Raw genomic sequence first — 13919 nt, forward strand, 5'->3', positions numbered from 1 at the left:
GTTATCGCCAACACCGAACCCATCCCTGTGTTTGCTGCATATTTATCGCTGTTAATTCATACATATCTATGATCTGAATCGATCTAGCGACAAACTCGTTGTGCATCAGCAGTGCGGCGCAACACTACCGGTACTGTACCGGTGACTGACGCAGAGCGGCGGCCCACCAGGCATCACCATGCTGGCGTATGGCGGCCGCTGCGTGACGTGCGGCGGCACTCACGAGCTGCGCCCCAACACTGCCGCGATTGCTGCGGCGCGTGCGCTCGCACGGCGCGTGGCGGCGGAGGGGCGGCTGGACTGGGAGGCGCCCGGCCCAGGGGATCCGCGGTTCACAACGGACTACCTGGACGGCAGGTGACCATGGGGGAGGCCAGCAGACGTCATTTGGCTGCTGGAACTTATGGGTGTCTACCTACAGCAGTGCAGGTGCTCTGGGTATCAACGGGAGCAGGGCTTGTTGGTGCGGGCTTGGGCTTGAGTACCAGGCACGTGATCACGAGAACGCAGGGCAGCGGAGTCGCCAGGGTGCCGCCCATTCAAGCGCTGCCTGCCGGATCGCATCATGAGCGCGCCGCCCCTGCTCATCCCGTTGCGCTCCGCGCTGGCCCGCCGCGCAGCAAGGGCCCGGGCCGCATGCTCGGCGTCCTGATCGCGCACGACCCAACGGTGCCGCCAGCAGCGACCGTTGCGGCGGCGGCGACGGCTGCGCTTCCACCCACGGCGGCGGAATCTCAAGAAGCGGGGCCGGATGCGGAGTATGCACCTGGCCTCGACCCTGGGGCCCGCGTCCTCAAGGCCTTCAGCGGGCAGATTACTGAGGACTGGGTGGTGCCCGGATGGTGCGGCCCCGTGCAGGGCGTCACCAGCGGCGGGGATTACTACGCTGCAGTGCGTGACCTGACGGAGCGCCTCAGCGCGCGTATCGAGCGGCTCAGGTCGCTGCAGCAGCGCGCATCGGAGGTGGCCGAGGGGCCGCGCTTTGACGGCGGCGGTAGCTTGGGTGGTGACAGCGTTGACAGAGGGCAGGAAGGGGGCCGGCGGCGGCGGAGGGGCAGGCGTGCGCGCGTCGCGGACGGCGGTAGCTCGGCGGAGCGGTTTGTGTTGGCCCAGCTCGAGCTTCTCGTGGCGCGGCGCAAGGCGGTGTCGCACCACTTGCTGGAACAGGTGCGAAGTGCAGAGGAGGTTTGGGTGCTGGCAGAGAGGTCGTAAACAGCTTTGGGGGGGGTCGTCGTGTTTTCAGCTGCGGCTGCGCTGCCAAATTGACTGCTAAGTTATGTGCTGATTAGGTATTGTGGTGGTGCCTCCTCGTGACCAGCGCCCGCCATAAATCTTGTCAGGGGCACCAAGGCACCACAACTCCACCACACAACTCGCCAAAAAAGCAGATACAGCGCAGCTACCTCACGCGCGACTGCTCAGGCGGCGCCATCAGCTTGCTCGACGCCTACCTCGAACATGCCCGGCGCTTCGAGCCTCCTCTGCCCCTCACGCGCGCGGGCGGGTTCGTCGGCTTCCCCGCCGGCTGCGGCGACTGCTGCGCGCCGAAGCTGCTTCACGCCGCAGCGGAGCGCGGCTGGCAGCCGGTCGCGATGGTCGAGTTCTTTTGGGGGGCGCCCCCAGGGACGGCGACATGGGCCAAGCCGGCGGCAAAGATGGGCGCAGGGGGCTGGGGCGGCAGCAGCTCCAGCAGCGGCTCCGAAAGCGACGGCGACGAGGGGGGCGGCGCGGGCAGAGGCGGTGCGCGCGGCGGCGCGGCAGGCGCGAGCCGGCGGCACGGGCAGGTGTACGGGATGTGCGACAAGTGCAGGGGCGTCCTCGGGACGATGCTGCATGGGCTGCCTGACTGGGATGAAGCATACCCGGATTCAAGCACGGCTGACAGACTTTCACCATTTCCCCTAAACCTTTTTGAGGATGACGATGGTCAGTCATGACCTGTACTCATGGCGACTCAAAAACTTGCTTGACAAGGGGCTTTGAACAATCATTCTACCTTGCACCTGCCACTGGCGCATGGCATGCCTGTTACTGAAAAGCATTTGTGTCTTATTGACACGGCACTTGACGTTTCAAAACTCACATTCATTCACACCCTGCGCGGAAGCCTAGGCAACTGCTCTGGCGTGCACGCACCTCGGCGTGATGCTCAGAGCTCGTCATGGGTGTCGGCAAACGCACGCTGACCTGGCGCCATGCGCCTCGGCTCAAAACAAGGAAGCCTGAACGCCTGGTTGCATGTTGCATCCGCCCGGAAGGCACCCCAAGTTCAAGATATGCGCACTGAAACATATGTTGGTGGTTGAGCGTGATGAGCAAGCGCTGCGAGGTGTGAAGCAGGCGCAGCAATTCCCAAGTTTCACATCTTGCGTGTGTGTGCAACCGCTGCGGGTGAGGGGTCAAAAGTGTTTGCGCCTTGGGTTGATCCCTTGCGGCGCAATCTCCCCCATGCGCGCTGCTGCTGTGTAAAGGTTATGGTGACGTAGAATGGCCGCTCTGGCGGCGTGTTGGCGTAAATTATTGCGCGTGCGCCATGCTGCAAGGTGGCGAGCCGCGCTCAAAGGCTGCATGGGATGCGTGAGGCGGTGCGTCACGAAGGGGCAAAACAGGAAGGCACGGCTGGCGCCTTGCCCCCCCGGCGGTGCGCAGGTCCAGGAAGGATGCTCAGGCCGGCATCGGCGCCAACAACAACGCACATAAGGAAGGCCCGCCGCGCGCGCTGCTTGCGGGTATAGAAAGGTGCAGCAGCACCCAGCCGCTCTAATACCCCCGGCTAGCCGCCGACACCGGGCCGCAGCGACGACGCCCGCCGCAAAGCGCAGGCCCTATCCCCCGCGCGTGCCCGACGCGCAGCCAGATTTGCGGACGGCGGCGGTCAGCTCCCGCAGCTCCCGCGATACGCTCGCGCCTGCGTGCAGCACGGCCGCGGCCAGCAGCAGCAGGGCCAGCAGCGTGAGCGCCCGCAGGACCAGCGACGCCGACGGGCGGCGCGCTGAGGGCCCCGCCAGCAGCGACGCGAGCCACCCGCCGCCCGGTCGCGGCTCGAAGCCGGGCGGCGACGCCAGCGCGTCGGCGGCCGCGCCGCCGACGACGCCGGGCGGCAGCGCGGGGTGTGCGGGTACAGCGGCGAGCGCGGCCGCGGGGCTGGTGGCGGCGGCGTGGCGCTGGAGGGTCGCAACGAGGGCGTTCCAGCCGCGGCGGGCATCGGACTCAGCGCCAGCCTGGATCATGCCCCTGCCTAGGCACTGCCGGTGGAACACCATCTGGGGTTGATGGTGGGTGCAAGTTTGGGATACTGGACTCAGATTGGAGCTACACGAACAAGTGACCTTGGGAGCCAACACAGTGAAAGCACCATTGCCGTGGGCATGAAGCAAGCAACGCAGTTGAGCTGAAGGTTGGCAGCAGGGCAGGCAGGACGAGGGCGACGCAGACTAGGCGCCAGCCCTGCTGCCAGAGCTCCTGGAAGCAGGCGATGTCCCAACGCCTCGCTCGTGAGCACAACCCCACCCACCTGCATGCTGATGCGCAGCTGGCACTGCCCGCTCGCGCGGTGCAGGCCGCACAGCTGCACGAGCACGTAGAAGCAGTCCCCCTTTGGCGCGTCGTTGATCATCTTGCACTCGACCACCCAGCCGCCGTCCCCCTTGCTGACGAGGCGCTGCTCCTCCCACACGCTGCACTGCTTGGGAGCCAGGGGTATCGGGATGCGCAGCGGCTTGACATAGGACACCTTGCGGCTGCGCAGCGCGAGGGCGCAGCCGACGGCGGGGTTGGGGTCGGCGGGGGGCCCCCATGACGTCACGATGACATCACGCAGGTCCTGGGTGCGTCGGGGGGGGGAGGCGGGTGTATGGCCAGGTCGGGGGTGAAGAGGGCTGCACTTGCGCAAAGTGCAGTGGTTCAAGTCATATGGTGAGCGAGCTGCCGGCACGACTGTGTACGTGAGTTGTATCAGCGCTGACACAACAAACGTCCCTCAAGCAGCCCCCACGCCTTGACGCAAGCCGCGCGCCCCCCGCCGCCGTCCCCACCTCTGAGGCCCAGAACCCAGCCATGAACGCGGTGTTGGCGCCAAACATGAGGGCGTAGAGGGCGTTGACCCCGAGGTTGACCGGGGTGTCCACCACCGGGATGTTCAGCGCCGGGGGCGGCACCAGCGGGGCCGCGTCCGGCACTGCGAGTCGCGGTTCATCATCGTGCATGGCGGGAGCAGGGGTCAGCAGCGGGCGATATCCAGTCCTCAAGTTCAGGCGGGAAAGCTGCAGCGCACGTGCGAGGCAGCACATCTGCAAGCAGCATACCTGCATGGGGTGTGCCGTCACTGGACCACTCAGACCTCATCCACCCTGCCACCAACCCCCCTGTGCCCCCAATAGAAACCCTCGCCCCAAACCCCTGCTGACACCCCCCTCCGTCACCGTCCTCGTCATCATCCTCGTCTTCCAGGACTCGTGCTTCGCCCCCGGCTGCCAATGTTCAGGGTCAATGCAAACGAGGCAGGTTGTGTCAGCCACAGCTCAGTCAAGGCTAGTGCACAGCCTGATGGCCTGGACCGTGTGCAGCATTCGCGAAAATCAGGTGTCATCCTGCACATTCCAGGCATCAAGGCCCGCCAATGTAGGAGTGGCCGAGGCCAAGCCACCGACGCCCTCGGGCTCCGGCAGGCAGCAGGCGCACCTGCAATGGCAACCGCCTCGGGCGCCGCCGTCGACGACGGCAGGGGCACCAGGCGCAGGGTGACGGCTATCTCCAGGTTGCCTGCCGTCAGTGCCAGGTGGGACTCGAGGGTGCGCTGGTAGCGCTTGCCGCCAGAGCCCTGGGGTGTGATGATTGCAGGGATTGAGATTTCAACCACAATCAACTTGCTGATGGCCAAGCCATGACGTGGTTTACGCTGATAAACGACTCACACAACCCCCTCCCTTGCTCCCTGGACACATGATGCTCACCTTCCAGCCACCTCCCAAGGCGTCCGCCGCAAACGTGGCCGGCATTGCCGCCGCCGATGCCCCTGCCACCACCGCCACTGCCACAGGCAACGTGGCCCCGCTGGACGCCGCCGCCGCCGGCGTCGCACCCAGCGCCGCCGCCGTGGCCGCCACGGAGGGCAGGGGCTCGGGGTCGTCGCCAGCAGAGGCCGTGGGCCGCAGCGGCGCCCAGCCCATGCGGCTGACCTCCCGCGCGCCCGGCGCCAGCATCGACCGCAGCCTCCGGGACAGGTCGTTGCTGCCGGCCCCAGACGTGTATGACGCCGCCGCCGCACGCCTCCGCGGGCCGCCCGCAGCTGGCGGCCCGCCAGCTGCGCCCTTGGCCGCGCCGGCGCCGGGGCGCGCCAACGTGCTGTCTGGCCCCGCCATTGCAAGCGCTGCCGCTGCGCTGCCGCCGCCGCCACCGCCACTCGCGTTCTCGCTCTTGCTGCTGCGCTGCACCAGGCCGTCTGCACCAAACGCGTCGTCGTCAGACGCGCAGTCCCCCGGCTGGTGCGCAGGGATGCTGAATGCTGCACTGTCCGCGCCTGCGCCCCCGCCGCCGCCGCCGCTGCCGTTGTCGCCGGCAGTGGCGCCGCGCGGGGAGCAGGGCTCGGAGGCGGGGTCGTCCGGGCGCTTCTTGAACAGGAGCGCGGCGCAGGAGGGGTCGCAGTCGGGGCCAAGCCCCTGCGGGCTGGAGCTGCGGGCCCCAATGGTGGCGGGAGAGGCAGGGGCCCCGGTGGCGGCCGCAGCTGCAACGGCGGCAGGAACCCCCAGCCACGAGCATCGAGGGCCGCTGAAGGCTGGCGGTGGGCTGGCGCGGTCCAGGCGCGGCGACGGGCTGCCCGGCTGCTCCTCGTTGGCCCGCAGGGGTGGCGTCGCGCGGCCGCTCTGGGGGCGCGCGGCCGGCGACTGCGCGCCCCGCGGCGAAGGGAAGCGCCCGCCCTGGCCCGACGCTGCGGCCCCCGTCAGCGCGGGAGGCGTCGCCCGGCCGCCAGCACCCGTGGCGGCAGGGCTCCCCGGCGCCGCCGCCGAGGCTGCGGCGAGCGCCGCTGTCGCGCTTATGGCGTCGGGAGCGCCGCCATCGCTGCCGCAGCCGTCATCGGCAATTGGGGAGAGACCCCCGCCGCTGGGGCCTGCGTCCTCAATGGGCACGTCCCAGACCGGGATCTGAGTTTTGGCGATTGTGTGCGTCGTCCCCTTGATGTAGATCTTGATGTCGTGCAGCTGCGGCGATTTAGGGGTCATTTGGGGAGTGGAAGGGGCACGTCAGGTGTGCGTGCCTGGGGCCGTGGCCCTGGGGACCAATCCTACCGACGATTGTCCAGGGGCGCCGAAGAACAGGTCTAAAACCCTGCACTCGCAGCATATTGTCACTAGGGCGCAGCCTCCCCTGCCTTGCCATACGGTAGATACGCCAAGCACATGCCCTGCCAGCGATTCGCATGCACACACACACAGAGTGGGAGGAGGAAGGTTCGCGCCCGTGCGCCCTGCGTGCGTCTCTTTTCCCGGCCGCACCTCGTCCTTGCGGCGCGCCCCCAGCGACCCCAGCCTGAGCGCGGGCGCCAGCGGTATAAGCACCTCCTCGTTGATGGCCACCTCAAACTCGCCCCCAGGCTCGTCAAAACTGTGCAGGCGGGTTGGGTCGCGGGAGGGGGTTATGACATAATGTGGTGTGGGCACAAAGGCTGGTGACGCAGGACCATCGAGCAGTGTCGCTGCGTCCCAAACTTGGCCTGTTTGTTGCGCCAGAATGTGCAGCGCTGGCGGCCTTGTCAGGCCGCGGATTATTCACGCTGCGGCACTTGTTGACCCGGGACTGCCACCCGTCAATTTCCGTTAAATACGGTTTTGATTTGATTTGCGCCCCCCCCGCCCCTGCTGGACGCCTCCGAAGACCTCAAGCATGCGTTCGCACCCGGCAGGCAGGGGCTTCTCCAGGCAAAAGCGGCCGAACCGGATGTACAGCGACCGCGCGCGCGGCCACGACTTGGGCTTGCCCGCGCCGCCCCCCGGCCCGCGGGGGCTGGGCGCCGCTCCCGCCGCAGTGTTCACGGCCTGCGGACGTCCAAGGCAGGGATGCAACCATGGGACGGATTCCTTCGTTTCTGAAAAATAAGCCCTGCCTCGCTCCCTTCAATGCCCCTGCTGCGCATGTTAGGGCGTATCCAGGCACCCTGCCAACCTCTGCAATACCCTGCCAGGCACACCCTCTGGACGATGATCGATACGATCAGCGGCTCACCCCCAGCGACAGGTTGTTGGCCCTGAGGCCGTTGAGGCCGTGCAGCTGAACGTGCAGCGCGCGGCCCCCCAGCGCCGCCACAATGGCCTCCGGGTCCATCTCAGCCTCAACCTCTGGCGCCACCTGGGGGCGACGCACAGGGTGGGGGGGCGGTTCACGGGCAGGTGTAGTTCTGAGATTGAGCCGGGGCTGAGCTGACCGCCGGCGGAGCAGATGTGTGTATTGGATCAGGAGTGTGTCGCTGTGTACAAAAGCAGATGCAGGCTCGATTTTGACAAGTTGTCACACAAAGCAGCTAACTTGTGCTGGATGCCTGAAGCAAGTGGCCAAGGGCTCTGCTGCCGCCACGCTGCAGTTGCAATCCCTAAAGCCAACGGCCCGCCGCGTCACACACCTGAAGCAGGCCCCGGGCCACGCTTGTCACGCCGCACCTGAGCGTATGCAAAGGCGTCCAGCACCTCAAAGCCCAGGCACAGGTGGCCGGCCACGATGTCTGTGGAGCGCTTCTTGGCCAGGGGGAACCTGCAGAGGAGAGGACAATGGGGTGTACAGGGTTCAAGGCTGGATTCAAATCAGGCGGCAGCCGCACTACAGGCGCACAGTGTGTCCAGCATGCATCGCGTTCCATTCTATTCTGCTGGTGTGTTGCCAGCCAGAGTGTCCCTCGTCAGAAATTCTGACGAGAATTTCTCGGACATTGTCCCAGCGGCGCTGCTGTAATGCCTGCCTTGCCGCCACCGCCTTGTTGCCACCGCCGCGCCGTGCGTGTGGGCCGGCGGCCGCGGCTCACCAGTAGGCGCGGCCTGTGGTTGGGTCCTGCGCGATCTCCAGCGCCTTGCCCAGCGTCATGATCACCTGAGGGGGCGCGGTTATTGCACACACAGCATCCTCGTGTGATCGAGACGCCACGCCTTGCAACCCTCGCCAAGCTCAGCAGCCCGTGTGCTGAGCCGCACCCCGGGGTCGGGCTAGTCACGGCCTGTGGGTGACGCCGCCGGCGCAAGGTTTGTGTTGCATCCACCAGCCGCCCCCTCTTTTCCCTCCCTTGCATACCCCACCCAATGAACCATGCACTCACCTGCCCCAGGAACTCTATTCCCGCAAAGTCCTTGTCCCACATCTCCACCAGCAGGGGCTCCCCCTCCCCCAGAGACTCCAGGGGGAACAGCAGGCTGCTCGGGTCGCATGGGGTTACACAGTTGCAAAAGGCAACATAAGACATGCGCCGTGGCAGTGGTAGTGGTATTATGTGCCTTGTAAGGCGCATTGGCCGCTCTGAAGAGCTTTGCGCTTTGTGTGGGGGGCCTGGCTGCTGGCCAGCTGGCTTCGTGCATGTTGAGGCAGCGGTTGAGAGCAGTTGGGTCTTAAGGGGGCCCTGGTAGGGGCTGGTTGCGCACCGCTGCTGCCACATGGGGTGGCGGTTTCGGTAGATGACGCGCGACTTCTTGCAGTGGGGTCCCAGGGTGATCTTGGCAAACCTGGGGCGAACAGAAAGGCCAGCACAAAGGGGGTGTATGGACAATCGCATGCTGCGTCGGTGTGCGCGGGGCGACGCATGCTGCTTGAGCATTCATAGAGAGCGGATGGTGCGTGACCTGTGGCGCAAGCTGCATGTCTCATCGCAGCCTGCACGCACTGCAAGCCCTTCGTGCAACAACCCGTCAAGGAGGGGCGGGAACGAGCGAAAACCACCAGGCCCGGCGGCCCGCCCCCGCGCCGCCAACGCCGCCGCTCACGGGTCGCTGCTGGCCGTTTCATAGTCCTTCGCCACCAGATTGCGCGCCTCCCTCACGGTGATGCATAGGAACTGGTCCTCCCCTGACACTGCCTCGCTGCCCGTAGTCATGCGGCCAACGCTGCCGACGCTCGCGCGCTCCGCGTACGCATCCTCGCCGGGGACCGCCGCAGCGGCGAGCTCTGGAACCTCGCCGTCTTCCTTCCATTTCTTGGACGCGTTGCGTTTCAGGGCTGGCCCCATACTTAGATTAGCACCAGCTTTTACAGAAAGGGCGCGCTCGGCCACCTTTTGGCCTGAGCGAGCATTCACGGCTTTCGATCGCTCTTATGATGCTTCAGGATTTGCCTCATCATCGGTTCATGGACGAGGCTAGACAAACCTCTCGTTTTACAGGTCGGTAGGCTGGGGAACACCTGTAACACTAGATCCAGCAGTTGATATTATGATTATGTATCTGTTTCAATCTTTCAATGGGGGTGTCTGCCTGCAGTGTTTGTGGGTGCGGGTTCCACTTGCTCAGGGGCTGCTGCGTTTGGCTTGCGGCCTGCGAAAGGCTCGCAGGGTTAATGCCGTGGTGTCATGGCTTCGCTAAAAACATTCAATACGTTTGAAACATCATCATGTATTGTAAATGGTCCAGTAGCTCTGACCTGACCTTTGCACATTGCGACATTGGATTCCGTCATTTCGAGCTTGGTGAGGGCGCCTGAGGGGTTTATCTTGACAAAGAAACTTTAATTACGAGGCTCGTTGTGTGTCAGGTAGCGTGCGAACTCCCTGCCACTTGAAACTGCAGTGCGCACGCATTGTGTGCTGCGCTGACAGCGCATGCACTCTGCCGGGCTTGCGAAGTGTTGTGCAAACTTTCAGACATCAACGCACTGCAGGCCTCTAATTCAGATATTCAAAGTTGAGGGATGGAGGGCGGTGAGCTAACAGAAGCGGCGCTCGGCAGCGCGGACGGCGGCGACGCGCCTGTGCACGTGCCAGAGGCAAACCCACCTGTGGCCAGCGAGGCGCCAGACGCCGAGCCCAACGTCGCCTCTGCCGGCGCAAATGAAGAGGCCCCTGCCGTCACGACGCCCGAAGCAGCAGCACCGGATGAGGCGGACAGCGGGGAGACTGCTGCCCCTGTGGTGGACGGTACTGCCAGCCCCCTTGATCAGCGCGGCATGGAGCAGCTGACACACCAGGGCTCGGCCTAGGCAGAGCAGCAGGAGCAGCAGCAGCAGCAGCAGGCGGGGGAGGAGCAGCAGGCCGAGCACGCTGAGAAGGAGCACGTGCAGCACCAGCGGGCAGGGCAGGGAGAGCAGGCCCAGGAGGAGCAAGAGCAGCAGCATGATGAGGGGCATGCAGGCCCTGACGTCAGCGCGGAGGTAGCTCAGGATGCCGAGGGTGAAAGTGGTGCGGGCAAGGGCGTTGCTGAGGAGGGCGGCAACGGTGGACACCAAGAGGCGTTTGATGAGGACGGCGAGTTGGATGCAGCGTTAGCTGGGCTGGAGCCTGAGCACTCCGAGGGGAAGGGCGCTGCAGCGGAAGTGGCTGCTCTTGAGGGCAAGGAGAGCGGGGCGATCGCGGGAAATCCCCACAGTGACACCGTGCCGGCGCTCCAATTGCGCCGATCATGCGAGGAGCGGACGCCAGAGGATCCGCCGGCCGAGGTGGCTGCGACTGCGGCTCCGAGCCACCCCGAGAAGGTGAGCCTTTGCACATAGAGTGAGCTGGCGGGTGGTTTAGCCTGCCTGTACATACTTCGGAACGATTGCGATCCACATTGTCTCTGAAAGCACGCATTCTAGCATGCTTGACAGGGAGATTGCTTGACCTTGTGCCCCAACAGGCCACTGCCAGCCCCGCCGAGGAGCATCCTGGCGAAGCCGCGCACCCCAAACGCCACGAGGAGACGGCGGTGGAGAGGCTGACGCAGCCGACGGCGATGCGCATGCTCAAAGAGCTGGAACGCACCCAAGGAGGCAAAACAGAGTGGTGCGCTGCAGGCTCAGTGTTGCAAGATGTGCATGTGTGTATGCGTGCCCCTGTCGTATGGTCTTCACCATGTCAGCACGTGTGTCCAACATATAAGAGAGACTGCTGCGAGCCGCCATGTGGGCCGAGTAATTGCAGCTTGGTACATATCGATCAGGTGTCTCCTACCAGGATATTGTTGTACACCTTGCCTCAGAGAAACAAGCCTGTACCTGTCAAAGTTTTTCAAACTCCATCAACCCATCCAAAGGCATATTGCAAGCGGCGTGACTGCCAAGCAGAAGCGCCTGACCCCGGACGAGATGACTGCCATGGTGGAGCGCCTCTGCACAGTCAAGGCCGCCGCAGGAGGGGAGCTGGGGCGTCCGCATGTGAGCGCCGGGTGGGAAATCAAGGGATGACGCGTCACTCGGTGAAGACACCTGCCAGCAGCCGTGTGCATTTGCAGGAGTCAGGATTGAGCAGGTCCACCCTTGGGCGATCATTTGCAGGCGGTGCGGCTGGTGTACGAGGGCGTCAAGGAGACCTATGTCCCGGTCAAAGAGGTGAGGGGAGGTAAATGCAAGGGTGGAGCGCCAACACGCTCACCTCTGCTCCATCCAGCGCTGTGGCCGGCCCACTTGCACATGTGCGAGGGTGCTGGCAGCGCTTTCAGCAACTCCCTGATGCCTGCCTAGGTGAACAATCTGGGTGAGATGGCGGCATCCAGGGGTGAAGCACTGTGCATTCAATGTCTGAGCCGTGCATGCCGCCCTGCAGGTGACCAAGCAGGAGAACATCGAGTACATGGCCAACCTATACTCGCGCTGCCAGGTCTGCGGGGCAACTGGACCCTGATTTCACTGTTGTTCAATTGTTGCACTCCAGCGCTCCCTCATCAGCGTGTCAGCAGATGCATTGCACAACCGCCGTATCTCTGCCAGATGCGCCTCAAATCTTCGAGGCCTTTCCTCAGTTGCCTGTGTGCATGTGCAGCACATTGCTCTCAAAAATGGCTGGTGGCAAACCCGTTCTCGCGCCTGATGTCCTGAATTCCAACCACGGCAGGAGACACGGGAGAAGACAAAGGCTGACCTGGCGGCCAAGTACCTGCAACCACTCGCACGCCCTGTCGCCGCGGCACGACCGGCGCCAGGCAAGAAGGGCGCTAAGCCAGCGGCTGCGGCTGCTGGGTCGGCGGGCGCCGCGGCGAGTTGATGGCTGCCGAGTCGGCGGGCGCCGCGGCGAGTTGATGACGAGGTGGCGCGGAGAGAGGGGGGGTGCAGGGGCTGCGAGGCGGCTGGCAGTGGCGGCCGGGACTGGGCAGGCCCTGCTGCTGGGATGCAGGGCCCGCAGGGCAAGCGGCGCAGCACTGCCACTGGGAACGGTCCTGAGTACTAGCAGATGGCACGGCAGATGTAGGCTAGCTGTGTGGCGCTTGCTTGAGTTGAGATTGTGTTCCTCCTTGTAAATAACCCGGGCTTGGGACACGCAAATGTGGTAATACGGGCTACACCCTGCCAGGCTGGGGATGCAGCATTACACAGGATTACAGTAAGCTGGTGTTGCGTGAGATTTACGCAAGCAGGCAAGCGATTGCCGACTCGTTCATGGGCCAGAGTACGGTGGCGCTGAGAAGCATCCACTGGAAGCAGCAACGCTCGACGTCCGTCGGGCCAGAACCGCCGGGGGAGTGGCTGCCCTCGACGTTAGTGTCGGGGATGTCAGGCCCCTGCTGCATTGCCCACAGCACCGACTCTGCGTATGGACCTTGCACCACCTTCTCAAGCCGGAACAGCGGCGGCCGGCGCGGCTTGCTGCCGCGAGGCCACCTGCTCTGCCAATGGCCGGGTGTTGACCCTGAGCCACTCCAGCACCTTGGGCTTGTCCGCCAGGCGGGGCGACACGGCCTCCCACACCTGCAAGGGGGCGTGCACAGGAAGAGGGGAAGCGCGCCACGGTGGTGGCGAGGGTGAATATGCGGGATGTATTATGGATGAGCTGCGCGCAAAAGTTGTGCGGCAAACAGTGGGGTGGGACGCACCTTCCTCAGCAGCTGCCGAACAGCGCGAAGAGCACCAAAGGGCTCAAGCAGAGGCCCGCGTCATTGCCCCGCTCCGCCGAAACCCGGAACCTCGGGCCAGAAAACCCGCACGCCCGCCTGGCCGTAATAAGCAGTGGGCGAACAGCGGCCAGCAAGGCGTCTCTGAATAAAAATCACACAAGTTGATTACAGCGCCGCCCAGCATCCCCCGGCCCCCAACCCGACGCAACCCCTCACCTCTTTGTGGTAGTCATCCAGCCAGGCAATGTCCTCCGGCTTCATGAGGGACGGCTCCACCAGCGCGGTCTGGATGGGCACCTGCGTCAGCCGCCTGAAGCGCAGGAAAGAAGTGCCGCCAAACCTGGGGGGCGGGCCCAGAAATCGCGTGCATATAGGCGGCGGGTCGGAGGGCCGATAGAATGATGAGTAAGCAGCTGCAGGATGGGGGGTATTGCGTAGCGCCGATCACGACATGCTGTATGCAGACTAAAGGGCCTCAACTCACTGAAGTCAACCACACCGATCTCACTTCAGCTTGACCAAACCCGTACGTCCACCCACAGCCACCTGGTGCGACACGGCACGTCCCCATGCAACGCCCTGACAGGTTCGACCTTCCTCACCGAACATGCATGCTGGAACCAGCCGTTCGCTCTCTTATACACAAACGCACACACACACGCACAGCTGGAGACACATGCACACACCACACACACATGCGCACACACGCACACATGCACCCCCACCTGAACTCAGTATCGGCCTCCTCCACCACCACCAGGTTCTCGACCCTGATGCCAAAGCGGCCGTCCTCGTAGTAACCCGGCTCGTTGCTGCACACCATGCCGGCCTGGATGGAGTGACAACACGTGTGTTTGTGTGTGTGTGTGCATGTGTGTGTGTGTGCGTGCGTGTGTGTGTGTGTGTGTGTGTGTGTGTGTGTGTGTGTGTGTG

General features: G+C 64.5%; 3 protein-coding genes across 3 annotated transcripts in view; 1 reads left to right on the forward strand and 2 right to left on the reverse strand.

Moving 5' to 3' along the window:
• Window positions 1-2825: 2825 nt before the first annotated feature.
• MNEG_0453 (hypothetical protein) lies at window positions 2826-9196 on the reverse strand (the record flags this gene model as incomplete). Its single annotated transcript, XM_014051066.1, has 14 exons — window positions 2826-3263; window positions 3515-3823; window positions 4035-4177; window positions 4422-4469; window positions 4681-4819; window positions 4953-6197; window positions 6492-6600; window positions 6892-7031; window positions 7219-7341; window positions 7650-7740; window positions 8009-8073; window positions 8297-8390; window positions 8616-8696; window positions 8955-9196. 14 exons carry the CDS (start codon window positions 9194-9196, stop codon window positions 2826-2828), a joined length of 3267 nt encoding a protein of 1088 aa, XP_013906520.1.
• A 677-nt stretch (window positions 9197-9873) lies between these two features.
• On the forward strand, window positions 9874-11779 carry MNEG_0454 (hypothetical protein; the record flags this gene model as incomplete). Its single annotated transcript, XM_014051067.1, has 6 exons — window positions 9874-10099; window positions 10166-10653; window positions 10797-10942; window positions 11193-11313; window positions 11434-11487; window positions 11702-11779. 6 exons carry the CDS (start codon window positions 9874-9876, stop codon window positions 11777-11779), a joined length of 1113 nt encoding a protein of 370 aa, XP_013906521.1.
• A 926-nt stretch (window positions 11780-12705) lies between these two features.
• MNEG_0455 (X-Pro aminopeptidase) overlaps window positions 12706-13919 on the reverse strand; it is a gene marked incomplete at both ends in the record, with an annotated part of 3493 nt that continues 2279 nt past the window's right edge. Inside the window, 3 exons of the mRNA XM_014051068.1 lie at window positions 12706-12840; window positions 13203-13326; window positions 13712-13815. Coding sequence (XP_013906522.1) covers window positions 12706-12840; window positions 13203-13326; window positions 13712-13815 — 363 coding nt within the window. The remainder of the gene's footprint in view (window positions 12841-13202; window positions 13327-13711; window positions 13816-13919) is intronic.

This window comes from Monoraphidium neglectum, assembly GCF_000611645.1.
Source record: "Monoraphidium neglectum strain SAG 48.87 unplaced genomic scaffold scaffold00036, whole genome shotgun sequence".
Lineage (NCBI taxonomy): Eukaryota > Viridiplantae > Chlorophyta > Chlorophyceae > Sphaeropleales > Selenastraceae > Monoraphidium > Monoraphidium neglectum.